The sequence below is a fragment of the Neovison vison genome, chromosome 12, assembly GCF_020171115.1.
Source record: "Neovison vison isolate M4711 chromosome 12, ASM_NN_V1, whole genome shotgun sequence".
In the NCBI taxonomy this organism is placed as follows: Eukaryota; Metazoa; Chordata; class Mammalia; order Carnivora; family Mustelidae; genus Neogale; species Neogale vison.
The window spans coordinates 85,646,095-85,662,898 of record NC_058102.1 but is presented as its reverse complement, the minus strand read 5'-3'; the positions used below and the strand labels follow the sequence as shown (position 1 = coordinate 85,662,898).

The 16,804-nt window shown below is 54.1% G+C and overlaps 2 protein-coding genes across 5 annotated transcripts; one reads left to right on the top strand and one right to left on the bottom strand.

The window, feature by feature from the left end:
- The first annotated feature begins 257 nt into the window (after positions 1-257).
- C1QL4 (complement C1q like 4) lies at positions 258-4,435 on the top strand. Its single transcript, XM_044226596.1, has 2 exons — positions 258-1,491; positions 3,601-4,435. Exons 1-2 carry the CDS (start codon positions 955-957, stop codon positions 3,778-3,780), a joined length of 717 nt encoding a protein of 238 aa, XP_044082531.1. The 5' UTR covers positions 258-954; the 3' UTR covers positions 3,781-4,435.
- Positions 4,436-5,054: 619 nt separating this feature from the next.
- LOC122891681 (trophinin associated protein) lies at positions 5,055-11,915 on the bottom strand. 4 transcript variants are annotated; one of them, XM_044227531.1, is made up of 15 exons: positions 11,788-11,915; positions 11,383-11,561; positions 11,107-11,278; positions 10,240-10,397; positions 10,013-10,150; positions 9,739-9,821; positions 9,181-9,233; positions 8,607-8,719; positions 7,364-7,480; positions 7,162-7,245; positions 7,003-7,062; positions 6,634-6,759; positions 5,878-6,511; positions 5,403-5,596; positions 5,055-5,217 (listed from the first exon to the last, which is right to left on the bottom strand). In XM_044227531.1, the coding sequence occupies exons 2-15, from the start codon at positions 11,524-11,526 to the stop codon at positions 5,170-5,172; spliced, it is 2,124 nt and encodes a 707-aa protein (XP_044083466.1). In that variant the 5' UTR covers positions 11,527-11,561; positions 11,788-11,915; the 3' UTR covers positions 5,055-5,169. The 4 variants fall into 4 exon arrangements, with proteins under 4 accessions (XP_044083466.1, XP_044083465.1, XP_044083469.1 ...); XM_044227530.1 differs by having other exon boundaries at positions 11,383-11,537; XM_044227534.1 differs by lacking the exon at positions 11,788-11,915 and adding an exon at positions 11,649-11,779.
- Positions 11,916-16,804: the final 4,889 nt, after the last annotated feature.

Genomic DNA, 16,804 nt, shown 5'->3' with positions numbered 1-16,804 from the left:
CCCATATCTATTTTGGCTTCCTCCGGGCTCTGGGAATACCAAACTCAGGGTGGGGTGAAAGTAAGAATAGGGTGGGGGCAGTGAATTCCTGCAGAATCGGCTCAGAACAGGCAGGAACCGAGAAGCTGGGGGGGACGCGGGTGGGGGCCTCTGCCTGCCCCGCCCCCGCGCTTCCCACTCTGGGCGCCAGGGGTCGCTCCGCCCCGGGCCGCTTATAGAGGCTCCTGCCGCGCAGCGGCTCACACCACCCGCACTGCCGCCCCGGGAGGGAGGGGAGGAAGGTTAGGGACGCAGAGAGGGAGAGCTCCAGCTGGAGAGAAACGCGGGTCCAGGGCTCTAGCAGGGGCTGGGGCCGCGGCTGGGGTAGAAAGGTGCGTCAGTGCTCGCCAAGAGCCAGAGCGCAAACCTACGAGGAGGTCGAGTCCGGAGGGCGCCACCCGCAGCGCCGAGCCCGGGACGTCCAGAGCGCGGAGAGTAGTCCCTGGCTCCGGCCAGGAGAGATCCGTCTGGGTAGCCGGGGACCTAGGCGCCGCCATCCTTGAGAAAACAGCTGTCCGGAGAGCAGGCATCCTAGATCTGTAAGAAACCGGCCGTCCGAGAAGCCGTTGATTTCAGGCGCCCGGGAACGTTAGGCTGAACGGGAGGGTAATAGAGGACCACGGGTTTTGAACCGTCGGGAACCCCCTGGTCCAACCCACTGGGGGGACCTCCGCCTTGACGGAAGGTTTGGGGAACGGCACCGCTGAGGCGGGAGCCCGCAGGGGCGGGGGGGCCGGGCGCAGCCGTCGGGGGGGTCCCGACCCAGGCCCGAGCCCGGCCACCGCCTCCGGGGCCCGCGGAGAGCCCCGGGCCTCCGCCGCCATTGCGCCCAAGAGTGAGGAGGATCTGCTGGCCCTGGCCGCGTCGCGGCTGAGCCGCCGCAAGCGGGTGGCAGGCGCGGCCGTCGGGGTGGCCATGGTGCTGCTGCTGCTGGTGGCCATTCCGCTGCTGGTGCACAGCTCCCGCGGGCCGGCTCACTATGAGATGCTGGGTCGCTGCCGCATGGTATGCGACCCACACGGGCCGCGAGGCCCTGGACCCGACGGCGCTCCTGCCTCTGTGCCCCCCTTCCCTCCGGGCGCCAAGGGAGAGGTGGGCCGGCGCGGGAAGGCAGGTCTGCGAGGGCCCCCGGGCCCCCCAGGCCCCAGAGGGCCTCCAGGAGAGCCGGGCAGGCCAGGTCCACCCGGTCCTCCCGGCCCAGGCCCTGGCGGGGTGGCGCCCCCTGCAGGCTACGTGCCTCGCATCGCCTTCTACGCGGGTCTGCGGCGGCCACACGAAGGTTACGAGGTGTTGCGCTTCGACGACGTGGTCACCAATGTGGGGAACGCTTATGAGGCGGCCAGCGGCAAGTTCACCTGCCCCATGCCAGGTGTCTACTTCTTCGCTTACCATGTACTCATGCGCGGCGGTGACGGCACCAGCATGTGGGCCGACCTGATGAAGAATGGACAGGTGAGGTGCCCCTCCCCCACCCAGGTCCAGAGCAGACCGGGCAGCTTTCTAAATCTCCCTGCACTCATTCCACCCGAGGGCTGCATACGAACCCTTCCCCCAACAGCGTCACTGAGTCCAGAAATGCCAGGCTGCCAAGAACTTACAAATTGTTTCATTTAGCCGAAGAGGAATTGGGACCAGAGAAAGGAAATGACCTGCCTAGGGTCTCACAGAGCGTTAGGAATGGTGTCAGACTCGGAACTTAGGACTCAAAGCTTAATGTCTCTGCAGCTGCTATCCTCACTCTCCAACTACAGGCAACCCTACACCAAAACTTCTCTGGTGTCTCATCCTGCCAGTTAGCGTCTGTTCTCGCCATCTCTTGGGCCACCCTCTCTTCTGAGGCAGCCTTTCCGGCTTTTGGGTTTCCCCTCCTCAGGATGGGTGAATTACCTGGAGTCTGGCTCTTTTGAATTAGCATGGAATCCAGGTCTCTGGCAATGGGCAGTGGGCAGCTGTTCTTGTTTGGGCCATTCAGCTTGTATTTTCGAGTAAAAGGCAAAAAAGAAAGACGACACTCACCCAGGGCCTCAGACCATTCTAGAGCTGGCCCATAGCTAATATTGAGTCAGTAGGCAGAGGTGGAAATCGTGTGGCAGTTCACCGGCCAGCTGGGCAGCATGATGAAAGGGATTTGGACGGGGAAAGAGGCAAAGAACAGATAAAGCAGAATCTTTGGACCCTGGGCTGGTTCTGTAGGCCCCACATCTTCCCTGGCAACCTCTGGCCTCCAGGTTCTGCTGCTCCTGCCCCTGTGGTCAGAGTTGGAGTCACTGCCACCTTGACTTGGGAGAATAGCTCCAAGGACTCAGCGGGAGGACTGGGACATGCAGAGAGGGAAGGAGAGGCGGCAGAGTGGGGGTTGGGCAAGGCACCTGGGCCCCACAAGCCGCAGGGGGTAAGACTGGGGCTAAGCGGTGACCTCTGAATGCCCCGTGCGCCAGATGTGGACCGTGGCACATCAGGCCTGCTGGTCCTGGAGGTCTGAACCGAGGTCCTGCTCCAGCTGCAGCACCCTGCTGCACCAGGACTAGTAGGCATTGCACTGGGGTCTTCTCCCAGCAGGGCCACCCCAGGGACTCAAGGAAAGAGAGACTGTATGTGTGCCTGCATGGGAGTGACAGCCGTTTGTGTGTAAGGGAGTGTGTGTGTGATGCGAGTGTCTGTGGGTGCGGGTTGGGAGAATGGATCAGTGTCTATCTGCATGGGGCCTTGAGTAGGTGTGTGTGGTCTATGCAGGTTATCTGTGAGCAGGAGGAGGGGGCGATTGTCTATCTAGAATGTGCCAGTTTCAGAGGGGGGCGGGGGCCGCGCGGCTCCCACTCTGTATTCCGTGGCGCGGGCGCTGCGGCCCTGGGGACGGTAAATAGTGATTAGAATAATGATGAATAATTAATGAGTTAATAACCAGCTCCCGCGGGACACGAAGAGGGGGGCTGGGGAAGGGGCTGGCGGTCCTAGGCGACCAGCAGCGAGGCCAGAGGGAAGAAGAGGTTACCTGTTGGGGCGGAAGGCGACCCCCATGTCCTGGCGCCAGTGGGCGCCAGAAGGGGTAAGGGCACCCAGAGGCGAAAACGCATCATTGCACCTTCCCATGGCTCGCACCCTCGCTCCCAGGCTACAGACGCACCTGTACCCTATCACTGAGGGAAGCGAAAGAAACTTCAGGAGGTCAGAGCGGGTTCATAATCTTAGCAATTACCCTACAGGCTAATTTTATTGTTTGAATGCTAATAATAGCAACCCCTATAGAGCGTTTTCTAGGTGCAAAGCGCTGTTCTAACTCACTTCTTATGTACTAACTCACTTAATCCTATTATGAAATCCCATCTTCTAGTTCAAATTGAGGACCAGAGAAGGCGTGAAACTAGTCGAGTAGCTCAGCTGGGGAGTGGCAGTGCCTGAGAAGCTCAGCGGTCTCCCGCGCGCTCCCTCTCCTCCCCAGCCCCTGCAGCCCGTTCCCCTCGCCCCGCCGTCGCCGGCCCAGTGCACCTACTCCGCCCAAAGCTTCTCGCCACCCGGGCTCCGCACAGGGGCTGAGCGGCGCGTTGTGTTCTCCCCCGCCAGGTCCGGGCCAGCGCCATCGCTCAGGACGCCGACCAGAACTACGACTACGCCAGCAACAGTGTCATCCTGCACCTGGATGTGGGTGACGAAGTCTTCATCAAGCTGGACGGCGGGAAGGTGCACGGCGGTAACACCAACAAGTACAGCACCTTCTCCGGCTTCATCATCTACCCGGACTGAGCAGGGCCCCATCCCCCACGCCCCCGCTCGCCCTTCGCCTCAGCTCCCCTCTTCACCCACCTCCAGCCGACCCCACCCAACGTGCCACCCCTTCCTTTGAGAGCCTGGCGGCGGGGCGGACCCTCCCGCTCCCGAGGCAGCCTTGCTGGGTGGACTCTCCACGCTCCCGGGGGTCGAAGTGGCTGGGGAGAGGAGGAGGCCGTGCTGAGGAGGAGCAGAGCGGCTCCGGAAGGGCCCCCTGGGGTCAGAGTGCGTGCCTGTGAAAGCGGAGGTCCAGACCATCTCTACTGTGGGAGGTTGGGGGACAGCTTTACCACCCGGAGCTGCAAGCAGAAAGGAAGCCCTGGCATTCGAGGGAGGCCCTTTGCGCGCGGGGGTGGAGAGCAGAAACAGGAGCCCATCCAGGTGGGAGTAGAGGAAACGTTTGGCTGGCGCTTGCCCCCTGTCACAACTTTCTCTCCATCCTCTCCTCCCTTCATCTCCATTTTCAGGCTCCAGGCTCCGGCCTAGCAGCCTTCCTGCGAACTGGAGGAACCAGTGAATTCTTTCCTAGCATTTATAACTCATTCTGTACAGTCCCCATTTCCCGCCCATCCTGCCTAGGCCCTGGGGCTACAGCTGCTGTTGCCTCGCCAAATAAAGTGAAGTTGGAGAATGTGTGTGCTTCTTAGTGCCCAGAGTGGGGGAAAATGGCTGACCCTTTCCCTCACTGCTGTCAAGGACTCTGGTCCTATCACTCTCTGCCAGAGGCAAAGGTTTACTTATTCCTGGCAAGTCCTGTCTCTGGGGGAAGAGAGGAGGAGAGTAGCCCAGGGCTTCTACTCTGATATGGAAAGGGAGGCATATAAGCTTCCGGAGAGCTTTGAGGCCTCCTACTGTAGGGAGACACCAGCCAGAATGACACTAACAAGGGGGGGTTCCAGAGATATGGGTCTGGTGCTTCTGCTTTTTGCCTGATGCAGGGGGAGTTGTAAGAAGAGGAGCTCTAGGGCAGGAAGGAGCTGCTGATGGCTCCCGAGAGGGGCACTGATCTCAAAAAGCAAGAAGAGCAGGTCCGGAAAGGTCCAGATTTGCACTCCTACAACTTGCGCAGGGGCGGAGGTTGGCGGGAGTGAGATGCCTCTTTAGGACTGCTTCTAGGTGAGGGAGCCTGGGGAATCCAGAGAGCCCAGGGCCCGCCTCTAAACTGGAGGACACTGCCACCGTGTGGGCAACTGGAGAACAACAGCTGTAGCTGGCCTAGATGGGCCCAGTGGGAAACAAGACACTCGGACGACAATTAAGAAACTTTATTGAAGAATAAAGGGTATGGGCTCCCAGTCTCACGGGGTGGACAATAAATAAGGGCTAAAAGGAAAAAGGAGCAAGGCAGGGCAGGAGATGGATGCATCATGACAGAGAGTCCTGTGGGGCAGCAGAACCAACTGGAATAAAACACTGGGGAGAGAGAAGGCTGTCACAGCCCAGCAGCCATCCTTGAACCGTAGCCAACCCTTCCCCACGGCCCTCCCCAAAGGAGCAGAGGCTGGCCCCCCCGCCCCCACTCTCTCCCCAGCACCCGCACCACCCCATTTTCCAGGCATGCTGTGCAGGCACAGCCTGATTGTGGTTGGGGGGCTCACCAGGGCATCCTGCCATTCAAGTAATGTGGCCACAGGGTTGGTGCAGACCCGGGCCGGTCCTGAGGGCGGGGCTCGGCTGGTGTAGAAGGCACATTCGTCATCCAGGCGGGCCTCATGGAAGCAGTGGATGGCGGTCAGACATGATTTAAGGCGCTGCCTCAGGGCCAGGGTTCGAGGGGCAAGACTGCTAGGACCTAAGGGCCAAGGGCCAAAGAGACTTCAGTGCAGGCTCTGGAGTCCTTTCCCCACCATCTAAAGCCCTTTCCCACTACCTGCGCCCCACCCCCTCCAGGGGCCAAGCCAATTAGGAGCACAGATATTGAGGGGCAAGTCCTCCCTTCCTTCCCAAGGAGTGCTAGGCTAGGCTAGGGGAGCTGGAGGAAAGCATGGGACCACCCAGTGCAAGGTAGGGGCCTGCCTCCAGTGAGAGATGAGGACCTCCTTTGTTCAGAAACACTTCTGACCAACTCCTTACCTGCCTGGCCTGTTGGGGGTCTCAGAGACTGGAGTGAGTGAATAGGGGGGCTGGCACAAAGTGGGTGTTGGGAGGAGAAGATGAGGGTGGTGGTCTCTGGAGCCCACTGTCTGCGGCAGGGCTGTGGGCTGGACTCCGGACTTCTCGGTTCCGGGAAGCAGGCTTCGGATGCCCCAGGCTCTATCCTAGGGGAGGGCTCTGGGAGTCCAGTGTGCCTTTGGGAGTCAGCCTGCAGGTGTCCAGGCTCTACTGGAGGGCAGGGCTCTGATACCATAGGCTGTTCCTGGACAGAGGGTTCTGGTATCCCAGGCTCCCTGCTATGGCTGGACTCAGGGGACCCTGGCTCTGCTGCAAGGCAAGGCTGAGCTGCCTCCGGCTTTGCTCCTGGGCAGGGCTGCGCTTCCCCACACTCCTCTGGAACATAAGGCTCTGGTAGCCCAGGGTGCTGGAACAGTCCGGGAAGGTGTAAGGCCCCTGAATTCTGCTCTGGGGCATTCTGGGTTCTAGAAATCTCAGCCAGAAGGGGTTGAAGTTCAACCATTTCCAGAGAGGAACCTCCATTAAGGGAGGCACACTTGCCCCCAGCCAGCCCTTCCACCTCTTGTCGCAACAACTCCTGCAGGATACTGATGCGCTGTGGGGAGGAGAAGAGCCCTCAGGGGGATGTCAAGGTGTGGGTTCAAGTCTCCACCCACACTGTCCTGTTCGCATCCTCTGTCGCTGCCAGGCAGATGTCAGGCCCACATGCACACCCACCTGCATCTTCAGCTCCTGGAGCGTGGCGGGTGTATTAGGGTCAGAAGCTGCCACAGGGGGTTTCCCAGGCCTCTCCTGCACCCTTGTACAACTCTCCTGGTCAAATAACCGGACTGCAATCTGCTCCTGGCACAGGGAAGGAGAGGGGCTGTGTGAGGAAGCCGGTCTGGGGCAGGAAGAAGATCAGTCTGCCTGCGTCCCCACCCCATACCCCATACCAGGAAGGGCTCAGGTTAGTCAGGAAGCCCTAAACTTAGAGCAGGAGGACAGCCGAGGAGCACAGAGTGTTGGAGAGTTGGTAGCTTCTCTGGGGAGTCTGCCTGCCTCAGACTGCTGGGATCCCAGCACGGAAAGCCTTCAGATACATACCCAGGGCAGGGCAGGCTCTTCACGGCATGACTGAGGGGAGAGGCCGCTCAAACCCTGGGCCTGGGACAGAAGGGGGACATTGTAACTCTCCCTGTTCCCATCCATTCCCTTCCTCCCCCGCCCTGGCCTAGGTCAGCTACCTCCCCTGCTCCCTCTTACCTGCTGAACCCTGGGGGCCGCTCGGATGGGTGTGAACTGGGTTTTGGGACGAATGGCAAGGCGCCGCAAAACCGAATACGAGGGCTGGGGAGAGAGGAGGATGGCTAAGCAGGAGCAAGAGCTTGACCTGGCAAGGATCCCAGCCAGAATGTTCTCCCCTTGCCCAGCAAGCCCCCCACCCTCTGGAGTGGTGGATACAAACTGGAGCTGAGGGGCCCGGAGAAGGTATGCGCTGAGCCCGTCCAAAGGGTGATGGGTGGGTGATGGACGGTGGCACCACTCGGCCAGGGGAGGATGTCAGGTGGGAGGCACTGTTGTCCTGTGGGGAGGAACAAGGTGGAAGAGTGATCGCTCCCCCTCTGCATTCCCATGTCTCCTCATTCCAGCAGCCAATGGGATTCTTTTAAGAACTAATCAAATCCTGGGTGGCGCAGTTGGTTAAACGACTGCCTCCGGCTCGGGGCGTGATCCTGGGGTCCCGGGATCGAGTCCCACATCGGGCTCCCAGCTCCATGGGGAGTCTGCTTCTCCCTCTGACCTTCTCCTCGCTCCTGCTCTCTCTCACTGTCTCTCTCTCTCAAATAAATAAAATCTTAAAAAAAAAAAAAAAAAAAAAAGAACTAATCAAATCCTGTCTCTCCCTTGTTCATCGCCCCGCCCGATGGCTTTCCACTCATTCCAAGGAAAAGCCGAGGCTTCACACTGATTTCTAAATCCTTACCCAATCTGATCTTGCCATCACCCTAACCTCACTTCCTGTTGCCCTCCTTATTCTGCTTCAGCCTGGCTGGAGTCTCCTTTCTGCTGATCCTCAAACACACAAGGCACATTCCACTTCAGGGCCTTTGCATCTACAGTTCAACGGGCCTGGAACATTCTTCCCCCAGATATCTGCATGGTTCACTTCCCCATCTCCTTTTGGTTTTCACTGAAATGTCATCTTCTCAATTAATTTCCCTGACCAATCTATATGAAATTTTTATACCTCCTCCCCTACTTCCACACCCCCTTCAGTGTCTACTTTGTTTTCACTCATCACCACCTGACAGGCTATATATTTTACTTTTTTTTTTTTTTTTTGGTCTCCCCTTTCTAGAATGTGAACTTATTTGCTACTGTGTATCCAGAACGTAGAGTACTGCTTGGCACATAATAAGTGGTCAACAAACACTTGTGGAGTCAATGAATGTCAGATTTGCCTTGCTCTCAGCACTGATCTGCTGTGTGACACAAATATATGCCAGCCTGTAACCTCTCAGCCCCAGGCTCCAGACAGCTAGTAAGCAGAGACTAGACCTACTCTGGAGAAGCCTTGGGCCCGTGGGGCAAACAAACTCAATTTACATCCCAACCCCCACCCACAAATCCTCAGTGCTGGCCAATGCCAGAGAATTCCTCCCAAACATCTCCCCTTCTCCCCCCGTCCCAGAAGGATCTCATCTCACCCTGGTGTGGGTTATCTCACTTAATGGTATCCGCTGGGCCAGACCTAGGGGGCCCCCTCCTCCTTCATCTGAGCGAGTAACAACTTCATGTTCTCCTTCAGGGAGAGAGGGAGCTAGGAGGAGACAGGAAGTTTGCTGTAGTGCTGGCACACACACCAATGGCTGGCATAGGGTTTTGGAACCTCCAAAGAGGGTAAGTCAGCTTGACAGCCCCCACTGTACCATCAGTGGGACCCGCCTAGCAGCCCCTTGGAGCCCAGCAACATCTCAGTAATCACTTACTAATCTGAACACCCCAAGTAGGCTAGGGGTGTGATGGTGGCTCTTAGGGCTGAGGACAGAACAGTGAGTGGAAGGTAAATCTTAAAGGAAGTGGCAGAGAAAGGGTTGAAATGGAGACCACCTCCTTTGACACAAGTGTAACTGGGCAATCTCTGGCCTATTATTAAGGTCCCTTCCTTGGTGGCTCCTCCTGATGTGGCCTTCCCCTCGAGCCCCCTCCCACCCACTGAACTTTCTCCAACTTAGGCAGCCTATCTGCCCCTCTTTTCTCCCCGTGGCCAGACACACTCACCAGGTGGGACTGGGGTCTCCAGGAGTAATCCTGAGGTCTGGCTCACTGAAGTCCTGACGACAATAAGGACAGCAGCTAGCAGTCACTGAGTACCAAGTGTGAGCTGGGCACTTTGCTAAGTGCTTTACAAACGTCATCTCATTTAAGTCTTTGCACAACAACCTCTAATGATACAAATGTTACCCTCATTTGACAGATTAAAGAAACAAGCTTGGGGTCGGGGGTAAGGTGAGCTTACTCTAGTAAGCGCTGAGAGTCAGGAATCAAACCCAAGTCCCATTTATTGCCATAGTCTATGCTCTAGCCAATAAACAAAACAGACAGCATTTCTCATTTCTGTTCCTTCTTCCCCCCATAACCTGAAAAAAACTGATGTCATACGGAGGCCTGGCTGTGGAGGCCTGAACCCTCTTCTAAGGATTCAGCCTGGGTAGTCACAGGTTTCCCCCTTCCCCTCCTCGGCTGCTGGGAAGTCTTAAAGCTACAGGAAGTCTCTAGCTCCGAGGGACCCCTGTATCAGACATTGGATCATTCTTTTCCAAATGATGCTCTCCTCACCGGTTGCCGCCACCTGTCATTCTTCTTAGCTCCTGGAAACTGGGGTGAGCAGAGGGGTGAAAGGAAGGTCTTGAAGGTGGAATCTAACCCACGGGAGCAAAAGAAAAGAGCAGAGTCAGACGTGGGCCCCAAACCTTCAGGCCTCACCACCAGCCCCATCAGCCTCCACAACCGTTCTGGCTCTTCAGGAAGTATCTTCCCTCCTCAGGGCCAGCTTGGTTATGGGAGGAGCTCACAGAAGAACTGAGGATCCCAGCCCCTCAAGAGCACTCACCAGAGCCTCTAGCCTCTGAGAACACAAGGTCCGGCCACGGGGTCCTGGTCCCTCCAGCCTCGAAAAGCAGGAAGCCCTGGCAGGGTCCAGTCGGTGGGCAGGGGTTCTAGGGGCTAAATATGCAGAGGCGCGGGCACCCTGACACCACAAATGAGGCCATCAGCACGGGCTCAGGACTCCCTCCTCCGTCCACACCGGCCTGATTTCCTCATATCCTGTCGCATTACCTGGCCCCTATGGGTGTTGCCTCCCTGGCTCCCTCGAATCAGGACTCTCTGAGCCAGACTGGGCTGGCGCCCCAGGCGACAGCTTTTCACCCCCTCACCTGACAGGATGGTGGCCAGGGCTGCGGGGTCAGCCACAAACTCTACAGTCCCTGGAGCCTCTGCAAGAGAAGAGGAGAAGGTGAGAAGAGGAGGAAGGCTGAGGGGACCCGGGCTGCTACGTAGTCACCCTGAGGTGCAAGAGTGAGCTAGAGACTCATATTATCAAACTTGGCTCACAGAAGTTCATAGGACTTTACTTTATTATTTTATTTTATTTTTTAAAGATTTTATTTATTTATTTGACAGAGATCACAAGTAGGCAGAGAGGCAGGCAGAGAGAGAAGGAAGCAGGCTCCCCGCTGAGCAGAGAACCTGATTCAGGGCTCGATCCCAGGACTCTGGGATCATGACCTGAGCAGAAAGCAGAGGCTTTAATCCACTGAGCCACCCAGGCACCCCGAACTTTAAGTAAGACACTGTTCCAGGTACTGGGGCTCAGAGATGAATGAGAAAGCCCCCAGCCTCAAGAAGTTACCATCACACTCTAGAGAGGTGACAGGCTCAAGTCAAAGTATGACATGCTATAAAAGAAGAACTACAAAGTATTAGCACACAGGGCAATTGATTGTGACTGAAGGAGTTGGAAAAGGCTTTAGAAGAGGGAGGGGCGGCTTCTGGGAGTACAGAGATGTCCAGGAGCAGGGTTCAAGACTCTGCTTACAGTATGAAGGAGACCAGGGTAGTGGAAAGCTCCCAAGCAGACTGCACCCACCCCATTCCCCCATGCCCACGTAAGGAGACTGTGTTTTTCAAACCTCCAACAGGTACCTGTCTGGTGAGGGTGCCTAGGCCCCGCATTTTGTCCCCCAGGGCTAGACCTCAGTTCCTCCAAGGGGTTCCGGAGCGGAGTGCTCCCCACCGATCTCTCTGATTTCTCTGTTTGACGTGTGACTTTCGGCCTGGGGCCTGCTGAGTTGAGGTTGGGCTTCTGCACCAATCTCTGGGAGAGGGGAAGACAAAAAGCCGGGGCTCAGCTCTGGGGTGCATTGGTGGTATGTTATGTCTCCTTGCAGGTACTGTCTTCACCCACCAGGCCCCTCTTACCTTTGGATCTTGGTTCTCCTGGTCCAGGGCGCAGGGTTTGACTGTGGGGAGAGGCGGGCGTCTCTGAGAGCGTACGGGAATCTTGCTAGGAGTAGGAGATACACCCCTGAGGACAGGATCCTTCGTAGCCTGGAAGGTAGTCATGACTGCTACAGCTGAGATGGGAAGAAAAGCAGGACCTGTGATCAAAAGTCAGCCAGTTCGGAGCACCAGTTCTGACATTCCTGAAGCTCCCACCTCCGCCCAAACCCATGTGCCCAGAAGACCTGACGCTTCCAAGGCCGCTCCAGGAAGCCGCTCCCTCCAGGCACCCCGATCCTACTCTCTCGCTCCAGGACCCCAAGCGGCCTCTCCTCCCTATGAGCCGCGCAGCCCCCCAGTCCGTCCAAGATTTCCACGCCGCACCTTCCTCAGAACCACTCTGGCTCACCCCCCACTGGATTCGCTTTTTCTTGACTGGCTTCAGGGGCAGCTACTTCCCCAGTTTGTAAAATACGCCGAGCGCCTGATTGGCTCGTCAGCGCTCCCGCGGAGGCGCGTGACACCTGGCTGAGCAGTCCAATCCACAGGCTTCGGAGGCGGGGCCAGAAGGCGGGGCTAGTTGTCGAGCCGCTTTCTGGCCAGGAAGAAACTGACCCGACTCAGCTAGCCAATCCGAGAGCGGAGCGCGGGGTGGGAGGCGGGAAAAAGAGAAAGGAGGCGGGCGTTCGGTGGCCGGGGAAGGCGTGGCGCTCCGAGTCCTTCCCACAACGGGCGCTGCCTATTCTCGCGAGGTCTGGAGATTGCAAGGAGAAGGATCGTTCTCGCGGCTTTGCCGGGAGGGTTGGCGCTCCTGAAAGAAGCTAACGGTGTTGGAGGCTGGCCAGATCCCCAGACCCGGCTCTTACCCGACAGCGCCCAGACCCGTATAGGAAACGTCTTCTTTCTCTGTGCCTGGGAGGAGAAAGCGCCTCCAAACGGACAGAGAGGGCTGGAAGGAATAGAACTGAGCCTAACGATAATAAAAATAAACCATCTTTGGGGCACTTAGGTGGCTCAGTCGGTTAAGCCTCCGACTCTTGATTTTGGCTCAGGTCTTGATCTCAGTGTTGTGATATCTAGCCCCACGTGGGGCATTGCACTCAGTGGCAGTCCTTTTGAGATCCTCTCTCCTCCCTTTCCTCACCCCCGCCTCACCCGGCCTCTCTCTCTCTCTCTCTCTCTCTCTCTCTGGGTAAACAAATCTTAAACAAACAAACAAACTATCCTTTTCTCACAGGAGCCTCCAACCCATTGAGGTGTGGTCTCCATTTCGCAGATAAGAAACAGGACTCAAACCAGTGTCACTGGAACTCACTCAACACCACAGACCTGGAGGACTGAGGAGAGGAGGGTCCCCAACCTGTTACCCACAGGCAGGGGTGTGAAACTTAGGGAACCTAGAATACCCTGGTTACAATGGAGTGGTGACCTCTAATGGACTTTGGGAAAATGGGCTATGGTTTCAAGTGCACAGGACTGGTAGATTTTCTCCGTGACTACAGTGGATTCTGCTAGTCAAGAACCAGGAGTTGTTCTCAAACCCCACTTTTCCTCCCCTTACAATCTCTCATTCACTCCTACTATTTTTCATTCTTTGCAATTCGTTTACTTTTTCCCTCATTACCACCACCCTAATCCATTCTACTCTCACCTACAGGATTGCAATTCTCTCTTGCCCCCCACTTTAATACATTCACCATATAGCAGCTAGAGTAATTTTTCCAAAATGGCAAATCTGGTCTTGTTACCACTGTGCCTTGACTGTTGCTCACTCACACTCCTCATCTTATTCTCTGCTTTCCAACTTCATTGCCTCTTTCAATTCCTCAAACTCCTCACGCTCCCTCCAATCTCTGTCTGGAATGCCTTTGTGGCTTCCACTTTGCCTATGCATGCCTCCAAATTGATATTCACTGTTACTTCCTTTAGAGGCCTTCCTTAACCCCTCTGCTCACAACCCGCCCTAATTTTAAAAACGATTCCTTGGTTCTGTGCTCTCGAAGAATAGTGTTTGTTTCCTCAGAGCATGCATCTTAGTTGGTAATTGATTATTCATCAATGTGAACATGATATATTGTGTTTTTTAAACTCCGTCCCCCTGCTAGAAGTCCATGAAGGTGGTGACCTTTTATTTTTCGCTTGCCATCCTATTTTCAATGCCTTGCTTAGTGCCTGCCTTGTAAAGTGCTCAATATTTGTTGAATGAGTCAATGGAGGGATGAATAATTGATCAAATGAATGCATGGAGTGACAGGGAAGACCTCCAAGAAGTATTATTTGAACTTCTTCTTTTAAAAGAGAGAAGGCTGTTCAACAAAGACAAAAAAAAATGAAAGAATATAGAGTGTTCAGAGAATAGTGAGGTCTTAGGGGTAGATGGAATGTAGGAAATTAAACTAACAAGGTGGTCTGAGTTGAGGGAAGGTCACCTCCTTCCACCGACAGGCACTGTGAATGTGCCAGATCTAGCCACTAGACCCACAGGGATGGCTCTTAGTAACAAGCATTGTGCACCTACTGTGTGTAAAGTCCTTTGCTAGGGGTTTGGGATATAGGGAGGAATAAGACCAAATCTGAAAGGTGGGGAGGCACCAAGATGGAGGTTGGTTCTATAGTGATTTCACATGGGTTTAAGGCAGTCAGCACAATGCAGGTCTCGTCCTCAGCTTCACAAACCTGGAAACATGAGTTTGTCAGACCACCTGGAGTAGATCTAGGGACTGACTCATATTAATCAAATTCATAAGAGAAATGGAATGATTGATTTACCAAGAGGACATACCTTTCAATGACTAACATATTTATGTCTGCTCTTGAGGGCATCACCTTCACAGAATCAAGATACAAGGGAGACTGATTTTTATATCAGAGAAGTCTTTAACGGAGCCACTATCCAGAATATCCGTCATACCTATCAGAGCATCCAACCTGTTTTCTACGCAGCAGAGTGACCTCCTTCTGTTCGTCTTTGCTAGACCTTGTGTACAGAGGCCCGCAAGCCACCTGTCTTGTTTATTCTATGATTCACCCCTTATTTCTCTCCTATTCCTCTGCCCTGTGGACAGCACTCTAATGTGATTGAGAGAAGTTCTTGACTATGCATGTGTGCTTATAAAACATGTAAGGTTGCACATCAGTCCTCCTGCTGCTGTAACAAGTTGCTGCACATTTAGTGGCTTCAAACAATGCCAGTTTATTCTCTTATGGGTCTGGAGGTCAACAGTCTAAAATCGAGGTGCTGACACAGCTCTGTTCCTTCTGGAGGCTTCAGGAGAGAGTCCATTTCTTGCCTTTTCCAGCTTCTGGGGGCTGTCAGAATTCCTTAACTTAGGCCTCTTCTTCCATCACTCTAACCTCTGCTTCTGTCATCACATCTACTATCCACAGTGATCTCTTGCTTCTCTCTTACAAGGACCCTTGTGATAACATTGAGTGACCTGTATCATCCAGGATAACCTTCCATCTCAAAGTCCTTAACCACATCTGCAAAATTCCTTTTGCCATCTAAGGTAACACTCTCAGATTCAGGGGATTAAGACGTGGACATTCACGTCCACGTGAATGTGGACTGGGTCATTATTCAACCTATTACAGTTGTTTAGGTGTTTTTAATTTGCATAAGTGGCATCACCATATGATTTTAGTTTTACTTTTTTTCAGTCAACTCTGCTTCTAGGCTCCATCTTTATTGCTGTGTTTAATCTAGCTTGTTGCTTACAACAATCGCATAACATTCTATGATAGGCATCCCTCACACTTTACGTATCCATTCCCGACTTCTTTTTTTTTTTTTTTAAAGATTTATTTATTTACTTGACAGGTAGAAATCACAAATAGGCAGAGAGGCAGGCAGAGAGAGAGAAAGCAGGAAGCAGGCTCACGCTGAGCAGAGAGCCCAATGTGGGACTCGATCCCAGGACCCTGGGATCATGACCTGAGCCAAAGGCAGAGGCTTTAACCCACTGAGCCACCCAGGGGCCCCCCATTCCCGACTTCTATGAACAATGTTAGAGAATTCTCTTCTTTTTTTTTTTTTTTAAAGATTTTATTTATTTATTTGACAGATAGAGATCACAAGTAGGCAGAGAGGCAGAGAGAGAGAGAGAGAGGGAAGCAGGCTCCCTCCTAGCAGAGAGCCCGATGCGGGACTCGATACCAGCACCCTGGGATCATGACCCGAGCCGAAGGCAGCGGCTTAATCCACTGAGCCACCCAGGCGCCCCGAGAATTCTCTTCTTAAATGGTCCCCTGTGAACCTGTTCAAGAATTTCTCTGGGACATATATCCAGGACTGCAGTTTCTGGATCAGAAGGCTTATACAAACTTAACTTCACTGAATACTGCTAGATTATTTTTCAGGTTTGTAGCTGTTTACACTCTTACTATTACTTGAAGTTCTTATCACTTCTCCCCTTTCCAACACTTGATGTTATACAATGTTCTAACATTAAAAAATGTTTTATTTATTTGACACAGAGAAAGAGATCACAAGTAGGCAGGGAAGTGGGTGAGGGGTGGGAAGCAAGCTCCCTGCTGAGCAGACAGTCTGATGTGGGGCTCGATCCCAGGATCCTGGGGTCATGATCTGAGCCGAAGGCAGAGGCTTAACCCACTAAGCCTCCCAGGCACTCCTAAAATGTTCTAATTTGTACAATTCTAATGGGTATTAAGTGGACTCTCTGTTATTTTCTTTTCTTTCTTTTTTTTTTTAAAGAGGGAGGGAATGGGTAGGTGCAGAGGGAGAGAGAGAATCTTAAGCAGGCTCCATGCCCAGCAACAAATCTGACTCGGAGCTTAAACTCAGAACTCTGAGATCATGACCTAAACCGATATCAAGAATCAGACCTAAACCTAAACCGATATAAAGAATCAGAGGCTTGGGGCGCCTGGGTGGCTCAGTGAGTTAAAGCCTCTGCCTTTGGCTCAGGTCATGATCTCAGGGTCCTGGGATTGAGGCCCACATCGGGCTCTCTGCTCGGCAGGGAGCCTGCTTCCCCCTGCTCCCCGCCCCCCCGCCTCTGCCTGCCTCTCTGCCTACTTGTGATCTCTGTCAAATAAATAAATAAAATCTTAAAAAAAAAAAAAAGCATCAGAGTTTAACTGACTGAGCCGCCAGGCATCCCCACATTCTTGGTTATTTTCAACTGCATTTTTCTGATTACTAGTGAGTTTGAGTGTTACTTTGTATTCTTGTTAGCCAACAGAGCTTTCTCTCTAAAGTGACTCCTCATGTCCCTGTGCATGTTTTCCTATTGGATTTCCTGTCCTTATTCTTGTTGATTTGTAAGATTTTACTGTATATTCTGCATATGAATCCCAAGTCCACTTTAGACATTACAAATATTTCTTTTACCTACAGAGAATAAAATTGCTTTTCTTTCTTTCTCCTTCCTTTCCTTTT

Coding starts and splice junctions, on each gene's coding strand:
- LOC122891681 (XM_044227531.1), bottom strand. CDS start 11,526: ATGACTACCTTCCAGGCTACGAAGGATCCTGTCCTCAGGGGTGTATCT. Junction 8,720..9,180: donor GGAGACCCCAGTCCCACCTG/GTGAGTGTGTCT, acceptor GTCTCCTCCTAG/CTCCCTCTCTCCCTGAAGGA. Junction 7,246..7,363: donor CTCCGGGCCCCTCAGCTCCA/GTTTGTATCCAC, acceptor CTCTCTCCCCAG/CCCTCGTATTCGGTTTTGCG.
- C1QL4 (XM_044226596.1), top strand. CDS start 955: ATGGTGCTGCTGCTGCTGGTGGCCATTCCGCTGCTGGTGCACAGCTCC. Junction 1,492..3,600: donor ACCTGATGAAGAATGGACAG/GTGAGGTGCCCC, acceptor CTCCCCCGCCAG/GTCCGGGCCAGCGCCATCGC.